Below are 20,881 nucleotides of genomic sequence, written 5' to 3'. Positions count from 1 at the left end.
AAATTGAGTAGACTGACTCTACCTGTAAAAGGAGGCTTGGTTACACTTTACTTCGATAGTCCACTTTAGACATAGCCTAACTATAAGTAACTTTTCAACTACATGTCAGCTATCTCTCATTAGAGTATTAGAAGGCTGTAGTAGACTGTCAGTAGACTGTTAGGTTATGGTTAGGTGTTAGGGTTCGGGTTAGGAGAATAAGTTGACTTGTAGTTGCCAAGTTACTTATAGAATGTCTGTTGGAGGAGCGTCACAATAAAGTGTTAACAGGCTATTAAGCAGACAGTCTACTAATACTCTAATGAGAGTTAGTTGACATGTAGCTGCAAAGTTACTTGTAGTTAGTAGAATGTCTAAAGTGGACTATCTAAATAAAGTTTTACTGGATGATTTAAAGGCATACACTGAAGGAGGGATCCATCTTTTGGGGAAATGTCATATTTTTGTGTTTCTAGAACAGAATTCAAGAATTCAAATGCTTAAGGAAGAGAATATAACAAAGTTAGACAATATGCCAGTTTTAATGACTTACTCTTGCAAAAGTGATGTTACATTTCTTGGTTCCACAGACTGTTTTTTTTTTTTTTTTTTTTTTTTTTTGTGCGATCTGGACTTTGAGACACTGCACGCGTTCTCAAATACTTTGGAGACAAATTTGTCGTCAGTTAAATCTGACAAAACCTCCATTTGTAAAAAAAAAAAAGTATAAGTAGATATATAGTAAAAGTGGCTGTACCATGTCCATATTTAGATAGTGAAGTCGTGTTGTGTGTGCGCGCGCTTGCGCGCGTTCCTCTTCCTCAAACTTCCGCAAACTCTTTTTCAGTCATTCGGTCAGTCATCATGTCCAACAATAACGCTAGCAGCAGTAGTGTGGCTGTGGCGACCAAAGCCGTCAAACAGCTCAGACTAGAGGCGAAAATACGAAGAATTAACGTAAGTATGTCAGCGTCAACTTTAAAGGTGAAAGAGTTTGTGGGTTGAGGAAGAACACGGACAAAAGCGTTTAACCGGTGTGAGTTAACTGTTACTGCTAGCGCTAACGCTAACCGACAAAACAACTATTTAAACGCGTTTAAACTAACTTATAGGTAAATAACATCCGGGTTTCTACGTCACGGCAACTCCGAAATGTTTTTAAAGTGTTAATGATAGTTTTATACGGTCAGATCTGCATTGTAGTCGTACAACATTTAGTTGCTATGCCCTCTGCTCATTAATAATGCAAACGCACAGAGAGCAGCGCTATAACTGAGACTCTGCTAACGTTAGTATACTTTAGGGTACAGTGATGGCATCAGATTGCAATATTATGGTACTTTTTTGTATACTGTCTATAGCACTTAAAAAAATGCATCTGTGTTTAAACAAAAACTCTTTACTGTGACTGAAACTTTTTTTTCCAGCTCAAAGATACATTAATATGAAAATGCCAAATTTTCTCTATAATGCATGCAGAATATTTAATTATTAATAATAACACTGTATGTTAAAGTAGTGTTTGTTGACTTAATTTTCAGTTAACTTGCGTTTATATCCTTTGCCATAGATTCATCATGTCACTGTGTTGTCTGACAAAAATAGATGTAGGCCTACATTTATTTAATAGAGATTATATAAGAACTTATTTCAACCATACATTTAAGGCAAGATACCACAGGTAATTAGGTTAAAAAAAATCGATGAATAGATATTCTTATCAAATACCGCAGTTGATTAATCACAGGACATTAAGACAATTGCTTTTTATTACAATTTTTTTTTAAATGTTGTTTAAATATGTGATCCATTATCTAATTACATCTGCAGTATAATTTCCAGAACGGAAATATGAACTTTGGATGAAGCCAGTTTCAAAAACTGCATTGATGTATTGTTATGTTACTAATAAGAAAATAAACTGTTAAAGGTACAATATGTAAGAATTTTGCATTAAAATATCCCATAATCTCAAGGCCAGTGTTATATATTTTAAGTTGATTACTTACAATATCCCAAATGTTTCCAACTATTTTTAAATCGTGAGAAAATTGTGATTTTAACCAAGGAAATGGGGCGTTAGAGCAGGGGGGAGCTGGGAGTCGCCAGTCAATTGCGTCATATCCGCGTTACCCTCGGTTTCCGCTCGTACTGCGTGGAGTCCTGGACAAATGCGGAAGTTGTAGTTGTAGCGTCTATCAAGCAACAAACGTTAGCTTGTTTCTTGCAGTCGTTAGGGCTTGACATTAACTTTTTGAGGCACTTGTCCTTCGGACATGTAAATTTATGTTTTACTTGTCCATGCACAAAAGTCACTTGTCCAGGGTAAAGATTTATAATTTTATCATTTATCAATTTTTTTGTGTTTTGCTAATGCAGAATTCGAACAAACCATTGAAAGCATTCAAACACTATCAATATTAATAAAATTCAGTTGTAGAAAGGAACGTGTCCCAAGAACAGAGTCCTTCAACAAGAAATAAGGATCTCCAGACTCCAGACTCCATAATACAAAGTTATACTTTGCACGCTGGTGTGCAGTGTATCACCAGAGGAAGTGGTGACTCTTGTAGGTATCCTCAGTATTTGCAAGCTAGCTAGACAAGCTAGCTAGACTTACTGTATACTATATCTAAAATAATTTTGTAGACATAGAGATTAGGGCCGTCACTTTTTATTCGATATTCGAATATGCATTCGAACATGACGTGAAATATCCGAAACCGAACTATAAATAAACTATCCGGTTTTTAATGTGCCATGTTTTGCGCATTTTTTACAGTCTATGATTAGACCGTTTGCTTTTTATTTTATTGTTTGCCATCTCATCCAGTAGCGGCCGCTCTAAACGTATTGTAGCGTAGGCCCATGACCAAATCAAGCGAATAACAGCCAATAGCCAGCTTGTTTTGAAAATGGAAGATAACGACAAGACAAATGAGTCCGCGCTGTAATTCCTGCCTATTACACACACACACACACACACACACACACACACGACCCACAGAAAAGACACGTGTCAGTATCGAGTTCTCTTTCGGGCTTGAACAAACCATAACACACAAATTATGCCAAATGTCCGTTTTGTCGAGTGTCCTCATAAGAGCAGTCTTAAATTATTTAAATAAAGTCTTAAATGAACGTAGAGATTTGTGAGAAAATGCGACGCATGTCAGATCGCGTCTCTGTCCGCAGCGGCTGGTCTTAAAGTGTCATTAATGTTAATAACAAAGGTAAGAGAGTACATTACTCACTCAGACCCGGCGCCAGGAGGATTATTATACCGGTAGCCTAATCATGAATGCACTCCGCTATCTTTTAACACATCTCCGGCGAACGGCTTTTTCACGCAAAAGAAAAACTCTTCATGAAGCACAGTGAAATTCAGCGACCATGTGGCGTTTCCTGATGGATCGAGGTTGTTCGTTAACTTCATTTTACTCGTAGATATTCGAATATATTCGAATACATTTCTTGATATTCGATATCCGTTCGAATTTGATTTTTCTCAAAAGTGACAACCCTAATAGAGATGCACCGATTACAATTTTCTAGGCCGATTCCGGTTTTTCATTGAGTTTGACCTGCCGATTCCGATTTATTTTTTTTCTAACCACTTTACAGCACACACAAATATTTATTTTCGATTTAACCCTTTCACGCGTAAGTTTAAAATATTCTGACACACCCACCCCCAGAGTGAGTTTTTTCAAGGAGAACGTTCCCTTTAATGTTTCCATGGCGACGCGTCACACGATACACCGCAGCCACAATAATACTGTAAGACAGATGTGTCGCTTTTATTTCGCTTTTCCTTTTTTATTCAAAATATTCACAAACTTGCTTACCATGTCATCAATCAGCCTATCTGATATTCCGATTCTCACATACGTGTAAGTGAGTGTTTGGTTGTTTAAAAACCTTTATAAATAATCTTGATCTATAACATGAGATGGGCGCCGCAATGTTGTCCTGTCAGTCGGATTTACAGCACGTGAATTCATCAGTTTCTCCCGAAATAAATGCAAGAAAGTGGCCGGTGAACTGAGAAGAATAGAGTAAACTTTATAGTTAGTTACTTCCACTATGTTTGTCTGATATGAATATGAATAACACATGTCGACAAATTATATTTGAATAGATTGTTATTGCTGCTTCCACAGACATCAGTGTGTATTTTACAAACTCCAAATGTATTGTTTTACTCGTGCTTATGTGTATTTAAATATCTGAAACCTAAAATAAACATTATGAAGTTGAAAACACTGCTTAGTTGTGATATATGACAGCGCTGAACGCGTCTGACTCTGGCTCAGCGCCAGGCAACGCGCGAAAGCACAGTTTGAATCTGGCAGTTATGCGACGTCTCAAATCGGTAAAATTAAATCTGTAAAATTATAGACATAGGCCTAATGAGTGGCACATAACGTTAAGTAACATGGCATTTTATTTTGTTTGAAATTTAACTTGTCCAGTGGGACAACTAATTTTCTCTTCCACTTGTCCTACAAAAAAATCCACTTGTCCCGGACAAGCGGACAAGCCTTAATGGTCATTTTTATGAGAGAGATGCTAATGGTCCTGTCCAATTCAATGATGTATGCTAAGCTATGCTAAAAGTGGTACCCCCAGACCCGGAGTTCGGCTGAATGGATTCGAAAACGGTAAAACTCAACTGTTTAACTCTGGGGGAGAATAAACCTATTTCCAAAAAAAAAAAAGTGGAGTATCCCTTTAATCGCAGTAAGATGTTTACATGACATGAGCAGAACTCGCTCCAGTTTACATGCAATTTTCATTATTCTGATTATTCGCTTATAAGTATAGTTATTCCACACTCAGATATGCATGTTACCGGCCATTGTTTTAATCTACTGCGTGATGAACGTCACAGTGCCTACACTGATTGCACTTTGGTTGAAGATACGCAGTAGAGTGAGTTGTGTTGACAGTTTAGCGTTTTGGAGAAGAGAAAACTTCAGAATAATGTCACCGAGTTCGCTCATGAAGTTGTGTGAACGACACACTGCATCAGTGTAGACCCGAGCACATGCGCACTTTGGTCAGAGCGGTAGTAATGCGGTTTTACATTCTGCTTCATCACTGTGTTTATCACGATCTGGACTCATGTCGTTTTCACTGCGATCTCTGCAGGTTTCTCAAGCTGCCACAGACCTGAAGAACTTCTGCCTGCAAAACGCCCATAAAGACCCTCTTCTGATGGGCGTCCCGTCCAGCGACAACCCCTTCCGCCCGCCCAAATCCTGCGGGCTCCTCTGAGCTGATCCCGCAGAGGTTACAGCGCCTCCTGACCTCCTCTCAGCTAATGCTAATGCTAATGCTAATGCATGCACTTAAGGCTCTCGTTTGTCTTTGTCATGATCCCATATATTAATACTTATATGTTATATCTGTTATTTCAGAGCCGATGAAGCCGTTTCTGACGATGCGTCTGTCCTCGAGCGTCTGTTTCTACCTTTACACTACTACATAAAGACCCACACAAACACTAGACAAATTGTTTGTTTGTATGAACTGTATTATGTATAATAATACTTTGATTATGCTGAATTTACACTGTATGGCATGGTACGATCAGTCACTGTATTAACGTTTCTGAACATGCATTACCCACAACACGCCCTGTGTGTTAAAAAGCGAACTTCATGTACTAAACACTATTTTATTTGTGATGTGTATAAAGCAAAAACAGTTTGTTGAAGATTGTATGAAGGTTTCCCTGGTTTATGAGGAAGGAATTGAAGAATTAGCTGACGTAAAGAGACAGATTTTTACTATAGTGTTTTACTAATTTATAGCCAGCTGAATTTGACTTGAAGGTCATTTTAAACAAGCATTTGTGTTCAGATTCAGTGTTCACACTAAACATCGCGGGGTCTGACCCTCGTCAGCTGATCAGTTGATTCAGGTGTGTTTGATGAGGGAGATCCTGATCTACACGATCACCTACTGGATGAACATGTTACGTTTAAGTCTTTTTCAATGTCTTTTTGCCTTTAAAATAAAGTGTCATTGATCATTTGTCTGTTGTGTTGACTTTAAAGTGCATACTAACCTTTAATATTGTACGTATTTCTCAACACTCAGTCCATTAGGAATGTGTGTTAGCTGTTACATAGACCGAAGCTGTCGATCACTGATGACATGATTGAAGGAAACACAAGTCACTGGAGCTCTCGTTTGCTCTGTAACACGCTTTAATGTTTTTATCTAACTTTTGAGAAGGCACAACGGATTTCTTTGCTCTGGTAAGACATGTTAGGTTAACATATTTGCTTATATATCTATCAGAGATTTAATTTATGCTAACACGTGTTTTAGATAAATTGCTTAATGTTATTGAAATGGCCAAAATATACAAGTCAAATTGCTGTGGTTTTACAGATTTCACAATCACTTCTGTTTATTTTTCATGCACTGAAAAGGAAAAGTTGTACAAGGCATCAGTGTTTTCTGTAGCCGTGATTTCTAATGTTGTGCTGTTAGTATTTCTGCAGGGTTATGGCACACAAACATCTCTCCAGATCACCATCGTCTCATATCCGAGCTCAAGACTGCACAGGTAAGTGTGAACTCTCTCTCACACACACACGTGATACGTAACGGTCAGAAAGAGCAGCCTGAGTGTGTCCTGTGTCTGTCAGAGATGCTGAACTCGGTGTGTGTGCCTCATCATGATGAAACCACACTCCGCTTCACACACAGGATCTTCAGAGAAGAGCACAGAGACCCGATCGACTCGTTACAGGTGCGCATGTGCCACACCTGAGCCTCACTACACTACACTACACTGAACATCACGGCAGATCATGTCCAGAACCTCTAAATAATGAACAAGGCTGTGGTATTATTTTCACATTAGTTATGCTTATTTTCTTACACATCAGGGCAGTGTTTATTTTACTGCCTTTTAATTCAGGATTTATTATATTATATTATATTATATTATATTATATTATGGGACCCCATCAAAAATGACATGTAAGTTTTTATTATATTATATATTAATATAACATTTTATGTTATGTTAACGTTATTTATTATATTTTGGGACCCCATAAAAAAAAACAAGACGTAGGCTACATCTCAAGGGCTTTATCCCAATATATAAATGATATTCCTAATTAATGCTTAATTAGGCTATGTTAATATTGTATTATGTAAATTAATTGTAATATTATATTATTTGCTAAATAATTTTATATTGTATTTTGGGACTCCCTCAAATTGGGTTTATCCCAATAGCTATATGAATAATATTCCTAATTAATATTTAATTGTTAATATTATTATATTAATATTATTATATTTATATTATTATTACATTAAAGACTGACTGCGCTTATTGTCTTTCACAGGAGCAGCTTATGGAGAAGGACCTGCACATCTCCAGGCTGCAAGATGCTCTGACCTCTGAAAGAGAGAAGGTTGTGTTATGAAGTGTTATAATTCCTGCAGTAGAGCGCACCAGACGACGGTCGTGTGTGTGTGTGTGTGTGTGTGTAGTGCGCGCGGCTGCAGTGTCGCTGTCACCAGCAGGGGGCGGAACTGAGGCGCAGAGAGCAGAACATCAGCCGCATGAAGGAGAAGCTCTCTCAGCTCTCCGACAGACACAAGCAGCGCGGAGTGTGTGAGACTCACGGCCCGCGGTCACGACACGGTTTCATGTTCAACTTCTAGCGACTTCATTCACCACCTTAATATTCTGTCCTTTCCCTTTTTGAAACATTTGCCCTCGTTCACTTACAACAATGTGTCACAAATGCTATTATTCTTATAAAAAGTTTATATTATACACAACCCAGACAGCAACATAGTGTCGCCCACATCTGGTATGCATGGAATCCACATGTACATGTACCAGATGTGGCCCGGATCTGGGCTGACACTATAGAGCTGGTAAGTCCCGCCCATCCGTAAAACCCCACTGGACCTCTGGGTTGAAAAATCGTCAATGCAAGTGAATGGGAGAAAATAATTATTTTCTGGTCCCGTTTGAATTGTGCCATGAATGTGAACATATGTCTGTGATTTTTTTTTTTATATATAATCTTTCATGTTACGAGTTTGACAGTATATGGTATGATTCTTCGGCTAGCAGTTGTGGAAAAGACATAACGAGAAAGACTACATGTCGCCTAGGTGACGTCACCCCATAAAGTTGACTTACCCGTGGTTTTGACCAACCTCAACGATTTTGTCCTCTCCCTGAAAGAAGGAGGTGAAGTGCACCAAAGACACAGCCATGTTTAGCGGGATGCGTGAGCTAGTGTCCGTGTGCGAGTGGTGGTGACGTTTCAAACGCGTCGAAAGCAGCGAAGAGTTGTAGTCCACAAAGTGCTCTCACACAAAGTCTAACCGTATCAAACTTCTACACGCTAAATTGTAGCATTCTTTACACGAAAGATTATATAAAAAAATTCATGGACAACATATGTTCACATTCATGGCACAATTCAAACGGGACCAGAAAATAATTATTTTCTCCCATTCACTTGCATTGACGATTTTTCAACCTAGAGGTCCAGTGGGGTTAGCGGAGGGGCGGGACTTACCAGCTCTATTGCTGTCTGGGAAACTCCCCTGAGTGCAAGATGATGTCATCAGAATTTTTGTGCTTTTTTTCCTCAAGTTTGAGTGCGTTAACTTGCAGAATAGCCACGAAACATTAAATTAGGATGCATGCACCATGAAACCCACAAACTGCACAGTGACAACAGTGTTCCCCATCTATAGCCATGGAGATCATAAATGTGTTGCCAAAGCGGACGGGACGGAGAGAGCCTGGCTTCAAGCCCGCAAAGGCTGATGGGAGGTACATCCAATGAACCGATAGACTGTACAACGCGCTTTAATCCATCAGAAACATTTGTGTAATTTGCAATAATGTGCTTTAATGTGGACTTTAAGCGTCTTTTATGTAAAATCTGAGGAACAGGAATTATTTGTGGAGAGAAAAGTGTAGAAAATATTTGCCTATTCCCCCCCCCAAAAAATGTATTTTGGCTCGAGTGCTTTGTGTTTCCCCCTGCAGGACAGAAGAAGCACTGCGTCTGCTGCTGGACCGGAGAGAAGCCGAGCTCAGAGAGGCCATGAAACTCCGGCACGCGCTCACCACACTGCTGCACATGCTCAGAAATAACATGGCACAGGTGAGAGAGACCCCTGCACTGGAAAGATCTCCTTTAAAAAATATGTACGGCAGAGTTTGCACAAACTATACACTAAAAGGATGTTCTTCACCGGTATTGGGCAAATGCTTAATTCTGAGAGTGCAGAAAAACATCCAACTTCATCAATTAAAACATGTCTTGACACCACAGACTTCCCTTCACTGTTCCTAAGCTAAATTGACTATTACTGAACTTTAAAGTTCATACAGACTGCTGAGGCTTCAAACTCTCATGATTTTTTATTAAACTTTAATTCAACTGAAAAAGTAAAAGTAATCCGAAACCTGTTCAGTAGCAGTCTTGCTATGTTTCACATGAAACGGGCCTTGCGACAGAAGCGGCCTCCGTCCACTTGTGCTCGAAAAACAGCCCCGGCCCACTGTCATCATGGAAATTAACGGGGGTTTGCGGCAAAAATGCCATCAAAATTGATTAAAATGCCCCCCAAAAATCAAGATATACAGGGCAAAAATGTCCCTGTATAAGATCAAATTGCAAAGTCTGCCTCTTTCAGTGTAATATGTGATGCACACTTACTATTATTTACATACTTGCATACTATTTAGGATATGAAGTATGCAAATTGGGTGCATCATATAGTAAAATCTTTCTCATTAGATTCTACAAGATGACCATACAGGACTGGGGGATGAGGACAAAGACAGTGTGCTGGTCCAATCAGAGCAGGGCCTTGGTGATCATGTGACCGGAGGTGTGGTCCAGGAGTGGATGCAAGTCCAGAAGAGACTCCGGGAGCTCGTGTCTCAGAGTAAGAACCGAATGCTTGAAATTGACATGTTAGAAGAGACTTTATGGACTGAAGTCAACGATTATCTTTGAATATCTACAGTCAAACCAAAAATTATTCAGACACCAGATATTGTTTTGTATATTTTTTACGAGTGGATGCAGGACTCTATAGTTCATTTATGTGAGTGAGGAGAGCAAAATAAACTGTGACATATTATACCCAAATATTCTTCATACAGTGACTACCAGTAAATATTCTTCAGACACTTTGAGCTGACCATGTTTTGCTGAAGTGTTTTTTCTGTAATTACTAATGTGACCTTTTCACACACAGACTGAACTAAATGAAGCATTGCTTGGTGTTCGGTTGAGCTAAACTGGTATTATCTAATTGTGTAGTTAAATTTAACAGCTGACAGATATTCTACATAATTCATCTCTGAGACAGTCTAACAGAAGGATGGACAAAATCAGAGAAAAATCAACCGATTTAATAACTCTTCTTGACATATCTTATAACCATTTTCTAAACTATAGCGAATAAACTGTGATAATGTGAGAAATGTTGAAGGTGTCTGGATAAGTTTTGGTTTGACTGTATATGTGTGTGTGTGTGTGTGTGTGTGTTCATCAGGTGCTGTCGCTCAGGGAACGGACCAGGAGAAGCTGCTGGCTCATCTGGAGGAGGAACTGGAGCAGAGCCGGGAGCTGATCCGAGCGCAGCAGGAGTTACTGCAGGTCAGACACCAGAGCTGGGGCTCGTTCACGCTCAAACCGGTGCGCGACGTTCTGCTACGGTCTCCGGGTTGAACGGCATGTTTCCTGGAAACGGTTTGAGATACGTTTTCTATTGTTTGGTGGGTGTGTCAAAAATGTCAGCCCAATCAGCAGCAACATTAAAGAGTATTAAAGAGACAGCTCGCACAATGGGTCCAAGTCGTTTACAAATGTGTCGGCTGCAGCTCGGTAGACGCAACAACTGAAGATATTAGAAGACATGTTTGTCTTTTCATCCTGAAATGCGAGGCAAATGTTGGATCTCAATAATTAGGAACCACAGGAATCCCTTCACTTGATTGGGATGATCTCTTTTATTCTGGACGGCGAGGGCAGTGACTGTAACATCGAGCGTATTTTGCAGTATTAAACAAGTATTTATACCGATTTCATCAGGCTCCGAAAATTCTTCAAAAAGAACACAAAGAATGTCCTTCTCAGCTGCCGTAGATGCAACTCTTGCGTCATCAGAACAGGGTGTTCAACGCACCACCGTTTTGCAGCTTTTTGTCGGGGCTGAACGCAGCCCTGATGTCCCGTCCGGCTCGGTGTTTACCACAGTAAAGTGAGTGTTTTCTCTCAGGACAGTGTGACTCCGCCTCTCCCCGCGGTGCTGATGGACTGCTATTATCTGGAGGAGTGGGAGCGGCTACAGGACCACTGGGAGGAGCTTAACCGGCAGAGGCGGAGCTTCCAGCGAGAGAGGCGGGCCTTCACTGAGGCGGCTATCCGATTGGGTCACGAGGTGAGAGGCACTTACGTTGATTTATGCGCCTGTTTATCTCTCTGAACTAACTTTTCTTTGTCATTTTTGCTTGAATCAGCTGGTGTTTTTAGTGGATGAAATCAGTTCTCCTTAAAGGAGAACTCCGGTCAATTTTAACATTGAGCTCATTTTATTGTACATTTGGAGTGCTGTCAATACAGAGAACAACTACAAAAATCGGTGTTGCCTACAACAGTCACCGCGTGATAAACCTATGCGCGTGAACTCGGCAATCGACTACTTTGGACTTCAACCGAAAAACAGGATGTAAACACAGGTATTTGCGCTGGCTTAAATAACATAATTTTTATACATATCTTTTACATCTACTGCAGTCAGATCCACTCGTGTTCACTCAGAAGGAATCACTCACATTTTCTGTGCACTTGTAATGACACATCAAGGATGTTAAGAGGCTAAAAGCAGGTTTAGTACTTGCCCCATTGAAGTCAACAGGGTGCAAATTTTAAAAATAGAATAACTCTGTGTAGGCAACACCGATTTTTGTCGTTGTTCTCTGTATTGACAGCACTCCAAATGTACAATAAAATGAGCTCAATGTTAAAATTGACCGGAGTTCTCCTTTAAGTTTACACGGGCAGAGCAACCACAGGTGTAGAGAATCACATCAAATTATCAACATGATCCACTAAGGCGGGTGTTTACATGACACTTTCAACTAAAAACTGAAACCCTTTTATGAATTTTGGCTGATTTATTTGCACGTCAACAGCGCTTTGGGGGACTGGAAGTGCAAACTTTTGAAAACTGGTTTAAAAGTGCAGTTCATGCACATCACGTGTTCAGTCTATTGGCGTGTTGTTTCTATATAAGCTGACATCGCCATCTACTGGCCATGATTTAAAAATACAGTATTTTAAACGTTTTCACAGATCGGTGTGAACAGGATCGTTTTGACAACCTTGTCGTCTGTACGTGAAACTTTTCAGAAACACAAAAGGAGTTTTCTGTTTTCTGTACATCACTGTCATGTAAACATACCTAATTCTCAACCAGGCACACGTCCAAGGGGTGATTTAAAAATTATAACAAAAAAACAAGCTTTAAAATAAACTAAAACAAATAAACTTAAGATATTTCTAATTCGAAGTCACTCCCTCAACACCTGTTATTTTTATTTTAAAACCAGAGTTCTCACGGCCTTGGAAAACCTGGATATATGTGGTATTTTTAAAGTCTAGACCTGGAAAAGTCATGGGAATTAATAAAATCTTAAAGTCATGGGTGTTTTATTTTTATTTTATAATAGGAAAAAATCTGGTTATGCTCTAAAAGATAAATTATTTGTGAGTAAAAAATAATTTACAAACTGAATTAATTTATCAAACTAATTCAGTTAATGAAACTTAACTTAAAAAATATATTTTAAATATTTATAATTTAACTAAATTATTTTTTACATAATTATAAATATAATTTAGAATATATTTGATATAAATATTTAAATATTACATTTAAATTGACACTCATAGTTCTGGAAATAAAGTTTGAAAGTGATCAGCTTTGTCATTACAGCAGAAGTACCAGAAAAATCTTGGGATCCTTCAAATATTGACAGAAATCGGACTACGAATCACCCAGCGCACTTTGCAGAGCACAAAGGAGACGTTTTGAAGAATGGTTACACAGATTTTTGCTTCATGGACAGTTTACAGTGACCAGGGAATTGTCGAGAATTTAAAATAAATAATAAAATCACCATGAAGTATAATAAAAAATAGTATAATCAACTTTTGTTATATGAACAAACTGAGTTGAAGGCTTGCATTTTTATTCAGTCTTCTACAGAAAACAATAACAGCATATTGAGTAAATAAAAGGATTTCATTTTCAGAATCAGAATGAGCTTTATTGCCAAGTATGTTTACACACACAAGGAATTTGTGTGTGAATATCTTGGCTGAATTTCTCCTTATAATGCTTAATAATCTACTTTGTCCCTCAGCAATGTGTGTGTGTGTGTGTGTGTGTTTCAGAGAAGCGAGTTTGAGCAGCAGAAAGCCTCCCGTTTGAAGTCCGAGTTCCTCAGTTTTTCTCCCGTCAAGAAAAGCTGTCAGTGGAACAGGAGAGAGAGCACAGCGCTCAGCGACCCCCGTACATACACACACACACACACACGCACGCACACGCACAGATCAACATTACAGCATTACACTATAACACAGCCCTGTGTGTGTGTGTGTGCAGGTGCAGCAGCTCCGGATCAGCTCTCTCTCTCTCCATGTGTCACTCCGTCATCTGAGAGGTCAGGGGTCACGCCAGGGTCCCGTCAGAGCGGGGTCATGACCCCCAACACCCCTGAGCTGTACTCCGCTCTTAAACTGCCCTGCCGCAGGTCTAATATCTCTTTAATATCTCTAATATCCGTGTAATATCCGTCACGCGTTGAAATGAGAGGTGAATGATACAGTCGGACTCAGTGCTGTCCTTTTCTCTCTGTCTCTCAGGTCTCGGCGGATCCTTCTGTCCCCTGAGGAACACAACACCGACTGGCCCTTTTAGTTCACACGCTTCAAGGAAATACTGCGTGTTTTGTGAAGATTCAGTCTTTTTTGAATAAATTAAATAAAGGATATCATATGCATTATATATGTGGGATTTCCTTGTGTTTTCTCTTTCCAGCATATCGGCATCTCTCACAAATGCACACTTCATATTCACAATTGCATATATTGTTTTGTAAGCTGCGGCTGAGACCGGGGCTAAAACAAGTTGATTTCAGTTAAAAAAGCTCAAGTTGCACACCAATAATGTTTTGTTTTTTCCTAAGGCGTGTTTACATAAGCAATTTAAATGCTCTAGTTGAACTATAAGGCCAAATTCTGGCTTAATCTAAGCCCTGTCTGTGAAACCAAATATTTCTATTCAAAAATACGCTGTTGTTGTGGTTTTAAATACTAGTTCAAAAATGTCTTGAAATAATAATTTTTGTTAAATATTAAAATGTTAAAATGAGAATATTTAATTTGAATGTAATATTTGTGGTATAAGATGGGTAACCAAAACACATTTACATTCAGACAAGGAATTGAATTAAATAAAAGGATTTCATAAAATACTTAGCAGGTATTCAAAATTGTACATAATTTACATTGACATTTGCTTTTTATACTGATTGTATTGTCTCTTACAGTATTATATATATATAATATATAGTGTATTGTTTATTATAATTATTACTGGTTATGTCCCTTATTGTGTATTATTTTATATTTATAGTCTTTGTATGTTTTGTGTGTTGTCTTTCTTGCGAGGAATTGACCAAATTAATATATGAATATTTTTTGGTTTGTTTGGCAAACTAAAGGTTCTATACTTTTTTTGTGTTATGTTACGATCGTACAAGGCCTTTTTAAAACGCCATAGAGTATTTCATATTACAAAAACGCTTCTTCTCCAACCAGTTTCAATAAACAACGGGTTCTCGGTGCGAAAACTTACCCCATGTGGTGTTACAATAGTAATCCCAGAGGAATTCAAATGAAATTTATTTCACTTACCAGTCTTTTTTTTTTTTTTTTTTCTTCAGAGGACACAATTGGCAAACCAATCATGCCCTAATTGGTCTCGTGCTGTGACGTCTGCCCTTTAAACCCCACGCGTGTTCAGCGCGTGCAAGTTGTTTTGGTGGCGAGTGTGACATGGCCTTTTCCTCTTCTCCGTTACATCTTGTCAGCTCATAGATCCATGGAGTTTAAAAACGATTATTTCCAGCCCTGGAATGACTACCTGGGTTTGGCAGACCTGGTCAGAAGAATGCATCGGTCGGGACAGCAATCAGGCTCGGATGAGGGCAAAAGTCAAACAACCGCCGCGCGTGTGGAGTTTCCAAGCGGCCCTGCGCGCGCGCGCACGACAGAGACGAGCGGGGAACCCTGCAAGAACTCAAGCGACCAACATGAGAGGATGTTTTGCAGTTTCTGCAAGCACAACGGCGAGAGTGAGGTCGTGTTCAGATCCCACTACCTTAAGGACCGCACCGGGAGTGTGACATGCCCGTATTTGAGCCAGTACATGTGTCCGCTGTGCGGGGCCACCGGGGCCAAAGCGCACACGAAGAGGTTCTGCCCGCTGGTGGAGAAAACATACAGCTCCGTGTACGCCAAGAAATAAACATGTCGAACGGGACATTTCTGACCCGCAGAGGAGCTGGAGGAACGAGACGATTTGAAAGGACACTTTTTACATAAGGTTTTAATGTTAAGTTTTAACTTTTAATTGTTTGTTTGTTTTATACGTAATGGCTTGTGTGAGTTTGCATGCATGTGTGCTTCCACGGTTTGATTTTGCACTTTTTCTTTGGATTTCCTTAGTTGTGTGCACTGGTCTTGTGTGTTTCACTTTTTCTTTTTCTTTTTTTTACCCCCTTGTGAACAAACTTGTACACCAGCCATTAGGCTTGCTACAGGTGCAACCGCGTTTCAACTCTCCTCTACAAACAAGCTCTTTATTTTTATAAAGAAAAATATTTTGTATATTATATAACACCTTTTTTATTGTGAGACTTTATAACTATTTAAAAAAAAAACTTTTACTGTTAATAGGTGTGTTACTCTTGAGAGATGCCTGTGTTTGCATCAATAACAAACTAAATGGAACAATCTACAAAAGCTTCTGTTTTATTTCTTTCTCTCATTCTCCACTTTATAATTTCTTTAATTGTGCTGAAAATCATGATCATCAGGTTTTGTCATATTGTGAAATTCATGTGTTTTTCAATTACCAAGTTACACTAAAAATTTAAGTTAAATGAAAAAAGTGAATTTTTCACTTTTAGAACCCATTTTTGTGTGTACCATCACAGGACTTTAATTGAAACAAGCTCAATTTGACCATTTTTGAGGTGTAGTTTTACAAAACAAGCTCAAACATGCACAACAATGGAAAAGAGTCATTTAATTATGTAGTATTTACTGTATGTAGTACATTTTGCACAGAAGGATGGACCGATTTAGGGCTAAAACTTTCACACCCTTCAATCCAGGGGTCACAACCTGTGATTGACAGAATTACAATGTTTACTTCTTTGCTTGAACTTCTTAAGAAAAAAGTTAACTTTGGCTTACTGAAATGAAACCGCTATATGAAAGTTGAGTATTTGCTCTTAGACACAAAGATGTGAACAAACTTCAAACACATGAAACTGAACAATATGTGAACATGTGGTCTGTAGCTAACTATTACTATAGCTGAATCACTCTGAACCAGTGCAAATTATCCAGTGTTCTTTCTTTTGTCAAAACACTAAAAAAATTGTCCGCTATATCCTTCGTTATAACATATTCAGAAACTGATGCCTATACTTCTAGTGTTTAGGGCCATAGTTGCTGTGAAACGTTGGTCTTGGAGGTTTTCTGTCTTGTTGCCAAGGTCCAATTTTCCTGTGTGCATCCCTCACTATCCAACTGCAAGAAAACAAAGTTACGTTGGTTTTTGGTCAAAGGTTTCAGTGTAAACCACAACATCAGAATCATGTTTTTTGTGTGTGTGTGTGTGTGTGTGTGTGTGTGTGTGTGTGGTAGAAGTGCTCAAGACCTCTACGAATCATGACTTACTTCAGAGCGGTGAGATCTCTGATAAGGCCACACACCAGGTCTGTGGCGTCTTCCAGATCACAAGTGTCTTCTGCGATGGGGAAGTCCTCCAAACTGAGCAAAAGTAAACCATGAAAATGGACAAAAACGCCTTGTATTGTACAGCACATTAATGAGTCCAAGATTGAATGAGTCAATTCTGAAATGTAACCAATTAAACAAGAGTAGACTGAGTCAAAGTGAACCGCTGGCACTCGTCTCACCTCAGAGGGATGTTGTTGAGCTGGGAATCTGTCACGGAGTGGATGGATAACGGGCTGGAGGGATCGGGTTCAGCAGGACTCGGATGAGGCTCCTGAGTTTCACTCGGTAGACCATCATGCTCTGAAACCGACTGATGATCCAGCTCAGTTTTAGTATCTTAATGTTGACTTTAAAGGACGTGTGAGAGTTTTGTACACTTATTATCAAATTAAAACCTACATTATTTCGTCGACTTATGGTACGGCAAACTAACAGTCAATTAACAAATCCAAAGTGAGGTTTCAAAGGAATTCTACATACAGAAAAATGACAATTCTGTCATCATACTTAATCTCTCATGCCATTATAAAGCTAGAAGTCTTTCTTTCATCCCCTTCAGCTTAACTCAAATCAAGTTCAATTCAAGTAAAGCACTTCACACCAGGTTTGAGGTCCAACGACATTGATTTTTGCGTGTCTAGACATTGTTGTCAAATGTAGTGCAATGAATCTTGATATGTCATATTTGAGTTAAAGGGTTGGTTCACCCAAACTTTTAAATACGGTCATTTATATGATGAACAGATTTCATTTGAGCTTTTGTTCTCATATAGACATTCATGAACGCACATCAGATATGGCAAACGGAAGCTGAAACATGATTGCTTGATGTGCAAGAACCAATGAGGTTCATTCTCATGGCTCATTCTTGTTCCGCAAGATGTTTGTTCTCGCGCGTCATAGCAAGAACGGTTGAGCTTTATGTTTGCTAATCGGTGTTTATATGTGAATAAAAGCCTAAATTCAATCTGTTTAACCTATAAAGCGATCGAGTCTCTTCAGAAAATTTTAACTATACTGCTCGATTCATATGGATTACTTTTACGATCTCTTTATGAACTTTTTGAAGCTTCAAACTGGTAGTTGCGTAGCTGTCAATAGATGGACAGAAATCGCTCAGATCTTCTTTTGTGTTCTGAAGATAAATGAACATCTTACGGGTTTGGAACGACATGAGGGTAAGTAAATTAAGACATAATTCAAATTTTTGGTTAAACTAACCCTTTAAATACGATTTGATAAGTTTTTCATTGAGTAACAATTTACATCTTGGCCTTTTCTCATAGAAATGTATTACTTTTTATGATACTTCTATGTCCTTTCTAGAACTTAAAAGCACTCTTAGGGCATCCTGCAGTATATCATGTGACAGTGAGTATTAAATAATGTCAGGAATTTTCGATATGTTCTTTATTAAAAAGAATAACTCACTTGCACATCTTTATCTTCACCACAAGGTGGGGCTGCGGGTGAGGACCAACTCCACAAGTCTCTGTTCTCACAGTTCTCTGTGGTCTCAGCTGTTACAGATGCAGCAACCAAAGTACAGTCCAAAGACTCACTCTTATCTTTAATCTCGTCGATTACAGGAGGTGCACTGACGGTCTCATTGACTGCGATATCTGTGAACTCCACACGCTCTTCATTGATTTGGCCACTGATTGAAGTGTTCATGTCAAGTTCAGATGGAAAGCACTCCTCATCCTCCATCTCATTGCCTCCCACTACCAATTCTTCAAAATGATTAGCAACCTCAGTGGATGCTGATTCTTCGTTGGTCTCTTTGAGGACTTCAAGTGGACCCTCTATCACAACCGCATCTTTAGCCGAAACATCGGTCGATTCCTTGTAATCATCAGCTAAATCTACAGACACTTCGGTGCCAATCTCAGTTGTGAGGTCATCACACATTTCTGGCTTATTATCTTTTTTAATGTTGCTTTCATTATAGCTACGCTCCACACGTTCAGTTTCAATGTCCTCAAGAGGATCATTAGAATTAGCATGGGACGGGAGTGTATTGTCAGTTTCATGAGAAATATCTTGCTCGCTTGACATGCATTCAACCAATATATGAACTTGAACTTCATTCCCATTCTGCACATTAAGCTCTTGTTTTTCCAGTTCAGGTATATCTTCTAATGGGCAAGAGGTTGGGAAGGAGGATCCTGAAACCTCTGACTCGGTTCCCTCCTCTTCAAGAGAGATTGAGCCATCCTTCTTTAAATCTTCACTGATCATCACAGACTCCTTGTTAATATCTTGACCTGCCTCGTTTTCCAGTCCTTCTCCAAACACATTCCCTCTAGTCGACTGTTCCTTGAGCATCTTCTTCCTATCTCCAAGCCGACACATTCCCATCCTCTTTTTTATTTTCCTCTTTACTAGAGGATCTGCATCTTCTTCAGTCATCTGAATTCCTGTCTCGCCAACTGATGTCTCATCTTTGATGCCCGAAGACCCTAATCGTTCGCCCATCTTAGGTTCAGTGGCTAAACTATCCTCATGTGATAATTCTCTCTTGGTTTGACACTCATCTGATGGTAATTCAGAGTCACAGTCATCCGGGACCTTCTGGGATTCGTGGTTTGGATTGATTGTGATTTCACTCTTTTCATCATCCAGCTCTGCGTCAGGCTGATTTTCCTTGGTAACTTCGACATTTAAAGGTTGAGAGAGCGCGTAATTGTCGCTAGGCTCTGGGGTTTGTACTGTGATCTCTGCAGTTTGTTCAATCTCAGGTGTGTTTGTGCCATTTCCATCCTTATCGTTGCATGTTTTTTCTTCCAGAGGACAACAAGGGTCAACAGGGAACTCTGTTGTCTGACAGATTTGTAATGTGATCTGTCCAGGCTGATGCTCATCCAGCTTCTCTGAGCATGATGCATTATGGGAGTTGTTGTTTTCTGGATTTGGTGTCTGAATCTAGATATTAAGCAAAAGAATCAGCAAAAGAAACACAAATATAACAGCATCAAAGCATAGAAAATCTTCTAAATGTTGTTTGTGTAGCCTAATTGAAAGACAAATCCACCTGAGTTTCATCTGCAGACAGCAGATTTGTTTCTTCAGTGCTTCTCTGTCGTTTTGCACTGGACTTCGTTCTTTTAGGAGGTTTGAACTCTGCAAAAATACATTTATTTACATCAACATGTATCTTGTAAATTAAAAAGTCAATACAGCTACAATCAAGATCGTTGAGTGAATGACTGATAATTATGTTTTCATGGGTTCAAGCTACCTGTAGTCTTTGATTTTCTTTTGGTCATTGTCTTGTTTTAGTCCAGATTTAACCAAGTGAATAAAAAGAAACAAGTTAAAACAAATTCATGGCACACTTGACACATTTCATTAGTATATCTTGTGGCTTGCTTGTTTAAATGTATTAATTTAATTCTCATCTAACCCACGTTCATAAAATATATATTTTTAAATATTATAAAACGATCAACAAACAAAATAAACCTTTTATGCTTAAGTAAACCACGTAGAATTTATCTGACTGACATTAACTGTCAATTCAAATGCGCGCGCGCGAATGATTCGTGACGCTATTCGTGGTAGCATATTATTTAGGAAAACATTTCTGCACCTTTTCTCAGAGAAAACCGATTTCAACACGACAAAATACCAGAAAGCGTAATATATTATTTAAAAATTCAATACATCGACACACCCCAGCCAGCGGTTGAACTACAAGTCCTCAGAGTCTGTGGGGCGTTCCCGCGTGCCGTAAAGCGCGAGGCTCTGTCGTTGCTATGGGAAACCTGGCGAAA

At 39.0% G+C, this 20,881-nt stretch overlaps 4 protein-coding genes across 21 annotated transcripts; 3 read left to right on the top strand and 1 right to left on the bottom strand.

The window, feature by feature from the left end:
* The first annotated feature begins 749 nt into the window (after nt 1-749).
* On the top strand, nt 750-6,021 carry LOC308688331 (guanine nucleotide-binding protein G(I)/G(S)/G(O) subunit gamma-5). The gene is made up of 3 exons (XM_081361328.1): nt 750-936; nt 5,134-5,274; nt 5,403-6,021. The coding sequence occupies exons 1-2, from the start codon at nt 844-846 to the stop codon at nt 5,257-5,259; spliced, it is 219 nt and encodes a 72-aa protein (XP_081217454.1). The 5' UTR covers nt 750-843; the 3' UTR covers nt 5,260-5,274; nt 5,403-6,021.
* LOC308688329 (afadin- and alpha-actinin-binding protein) lies at nt 5,846-14,074 on the top strand. 18 transcript variants are annotated; one of them, XM_081361320.1, is made up of 14 exons: nt 5,846-5,908; nt 6,088-6,248; nt 6,487-6,562; nt 6,645-6,748; nt 7,359-7,427; nt 7,507-7,630; nt 8,737-8,815; nt 9,035-9,152; nt 9,792-9,942; nt 10,558-10,661; nt 11,284-11,445; nt 13,464-13,581; nt 13,675-13,822; nt 13,935-14,074. In XM_081361320.1, the coding sequence occupies exons 3-14, from the start codon at nt 6,502-6,504 to the stop codon at nt 13,987-13,989; spliced, it is 1,293 nt and encodes a 430-aa protein (XP_081217446.1). In that variant the 5' UTR covers nt 5,846-5,908; nt 6,088-6,248; nt 6,487-6,501; the 3' UTR covers nt 13,990-14,074. The 18 variants fall into 18 exon arrangements, 16 of the variants coding, with proteins under 16 accessions (XP_081217446.1, XP_081217449.1, XP_081217445.1 ...); XM_081361323.1 differs by lacking the exon at nt 5,846-5,908 and having other exon boundaries at nt 6,004-6,248; nt 13,464-13,539; XM_081361319.1 differs by lacking the exon at nt 5,846-5,908 and having other exon boundaries at nt 6,007-6,248; nt 6,498-6,562; nt 7,507-7,660.
* A 986-nt stretch (nt 14,075-15,060) lies between these two features.
* Nucleotides 15,061-15,729, top strand: nanos3 (nanos homolog 3; the record flags this gene model as incomplete). Its single annotated transcript, XM_081360731.1, has 1 exon — nt 15,061-15,729. A coding segment is annotated over one exon (540 nt), but the record flags the coding sequence as incomplete, so codon positions are not given.
* A 630-nt stretch (nt 15,730-16,359) lies between these two features.
* On the bottom strand, nt 16,360-20,837 carry LOC308689004 (uncharacterized protein). The gene is made up of 7 exons (XM_081362532.1): nt 20,698-20,837; nt 20,347-20,377; nt 20,140-20,228; nt 18,537-20,030; nt 17,285-17,415; nt 17,043-17,135; nt 16,360-16,892 (listed from the first exon to the last, which is right to left on the bottom strand). Exons 2-7 carry the CDS (start codon nt 20,372-20,374, stop codon nt 16,793-16,795), a joined length of 1,935 nt encoding a protein of 644 aa, XP_081218658.1. The 5' UTR covers nt 20,375-20,377; nt 20,698-20,837; the 3' UTR covers nt 16,360-16,792.
* Between the last annotated feature and the right edge of the window lie 44 nt (nt 20,838-20,881).

Source organism: Scardinius erythrophthalmus (assembly GCF_964197995.2).
Source record: "Scardinius erythrophthalmus genome assembly, chromosome: 3".
Taxonomy (NCBI): Eukaryota; Metazoa; Chordata; class Actinopteri; order Cypriniformes; family Leuciscidae; genus Scardinius; species Scardinius erythrophthalmus.
Note: the sequence above shows the minus strand (reverse complement) of the source record. Positions and strands in the feature narration are given on the sequence as shown.

Bases quoted from the DNA above. Each gene is read 5' to 3' on its own strand.
- LOC308688331 (XM_081361328.1), top strand. From the start codon at position 844: ATGTCCAACAATAACGCTAGCAGCAGTAGTGTGGCTGTGGCGACCAAA. The intron at 937-5,133 runs GTAAGTATGTCA...CGATCTCTGCAG, and splicing joins CGAAAATACGAAGAATTAAC to GTTTCTCAAGCTGCCACAGA.
- LOC308688329 (XM_081361319.1), top strand. From the start codon at position 6,502: ATGGCACACAAACATCTCTCCAGATCACCATCGTCTCATATCCGAGCT. The intron at 9,153-9,791 runs GTGAGAGAGACC...CTTTCTCATTAG, and splicing joins TCAGAAATAACATGGCACAG to ATTCTACAAGATGACCATAC. The intron at 11,446-13,463 runs GTGAGAGGCACT...TGTGTGTTTCAG, and splicing joins CTATCCGATTGGGTCACGAG to AGAAGCGAGTTTGAGCAGCA.
- LOC308689004 (XM_081362532.1), bottom strand. From the start codon at position 20,374: ATGACCAAAAGAAAATCAAAGACTACAG. The intron at 17,416-18,536 runs GTGAGTTATTCT...CTGGATCATCAG, and splicing joins GTGAAGATAAAGATGTGCAA to TCGGTTTCAGAGCATGATGG. The intron at 17,136-17,284 runs GTGAGACGAGTG...ACTTTTGCTCAG, and splicing joins CTCAACAACATCCCTCTGAG to TTTGGAGGACTTCCCCATCG.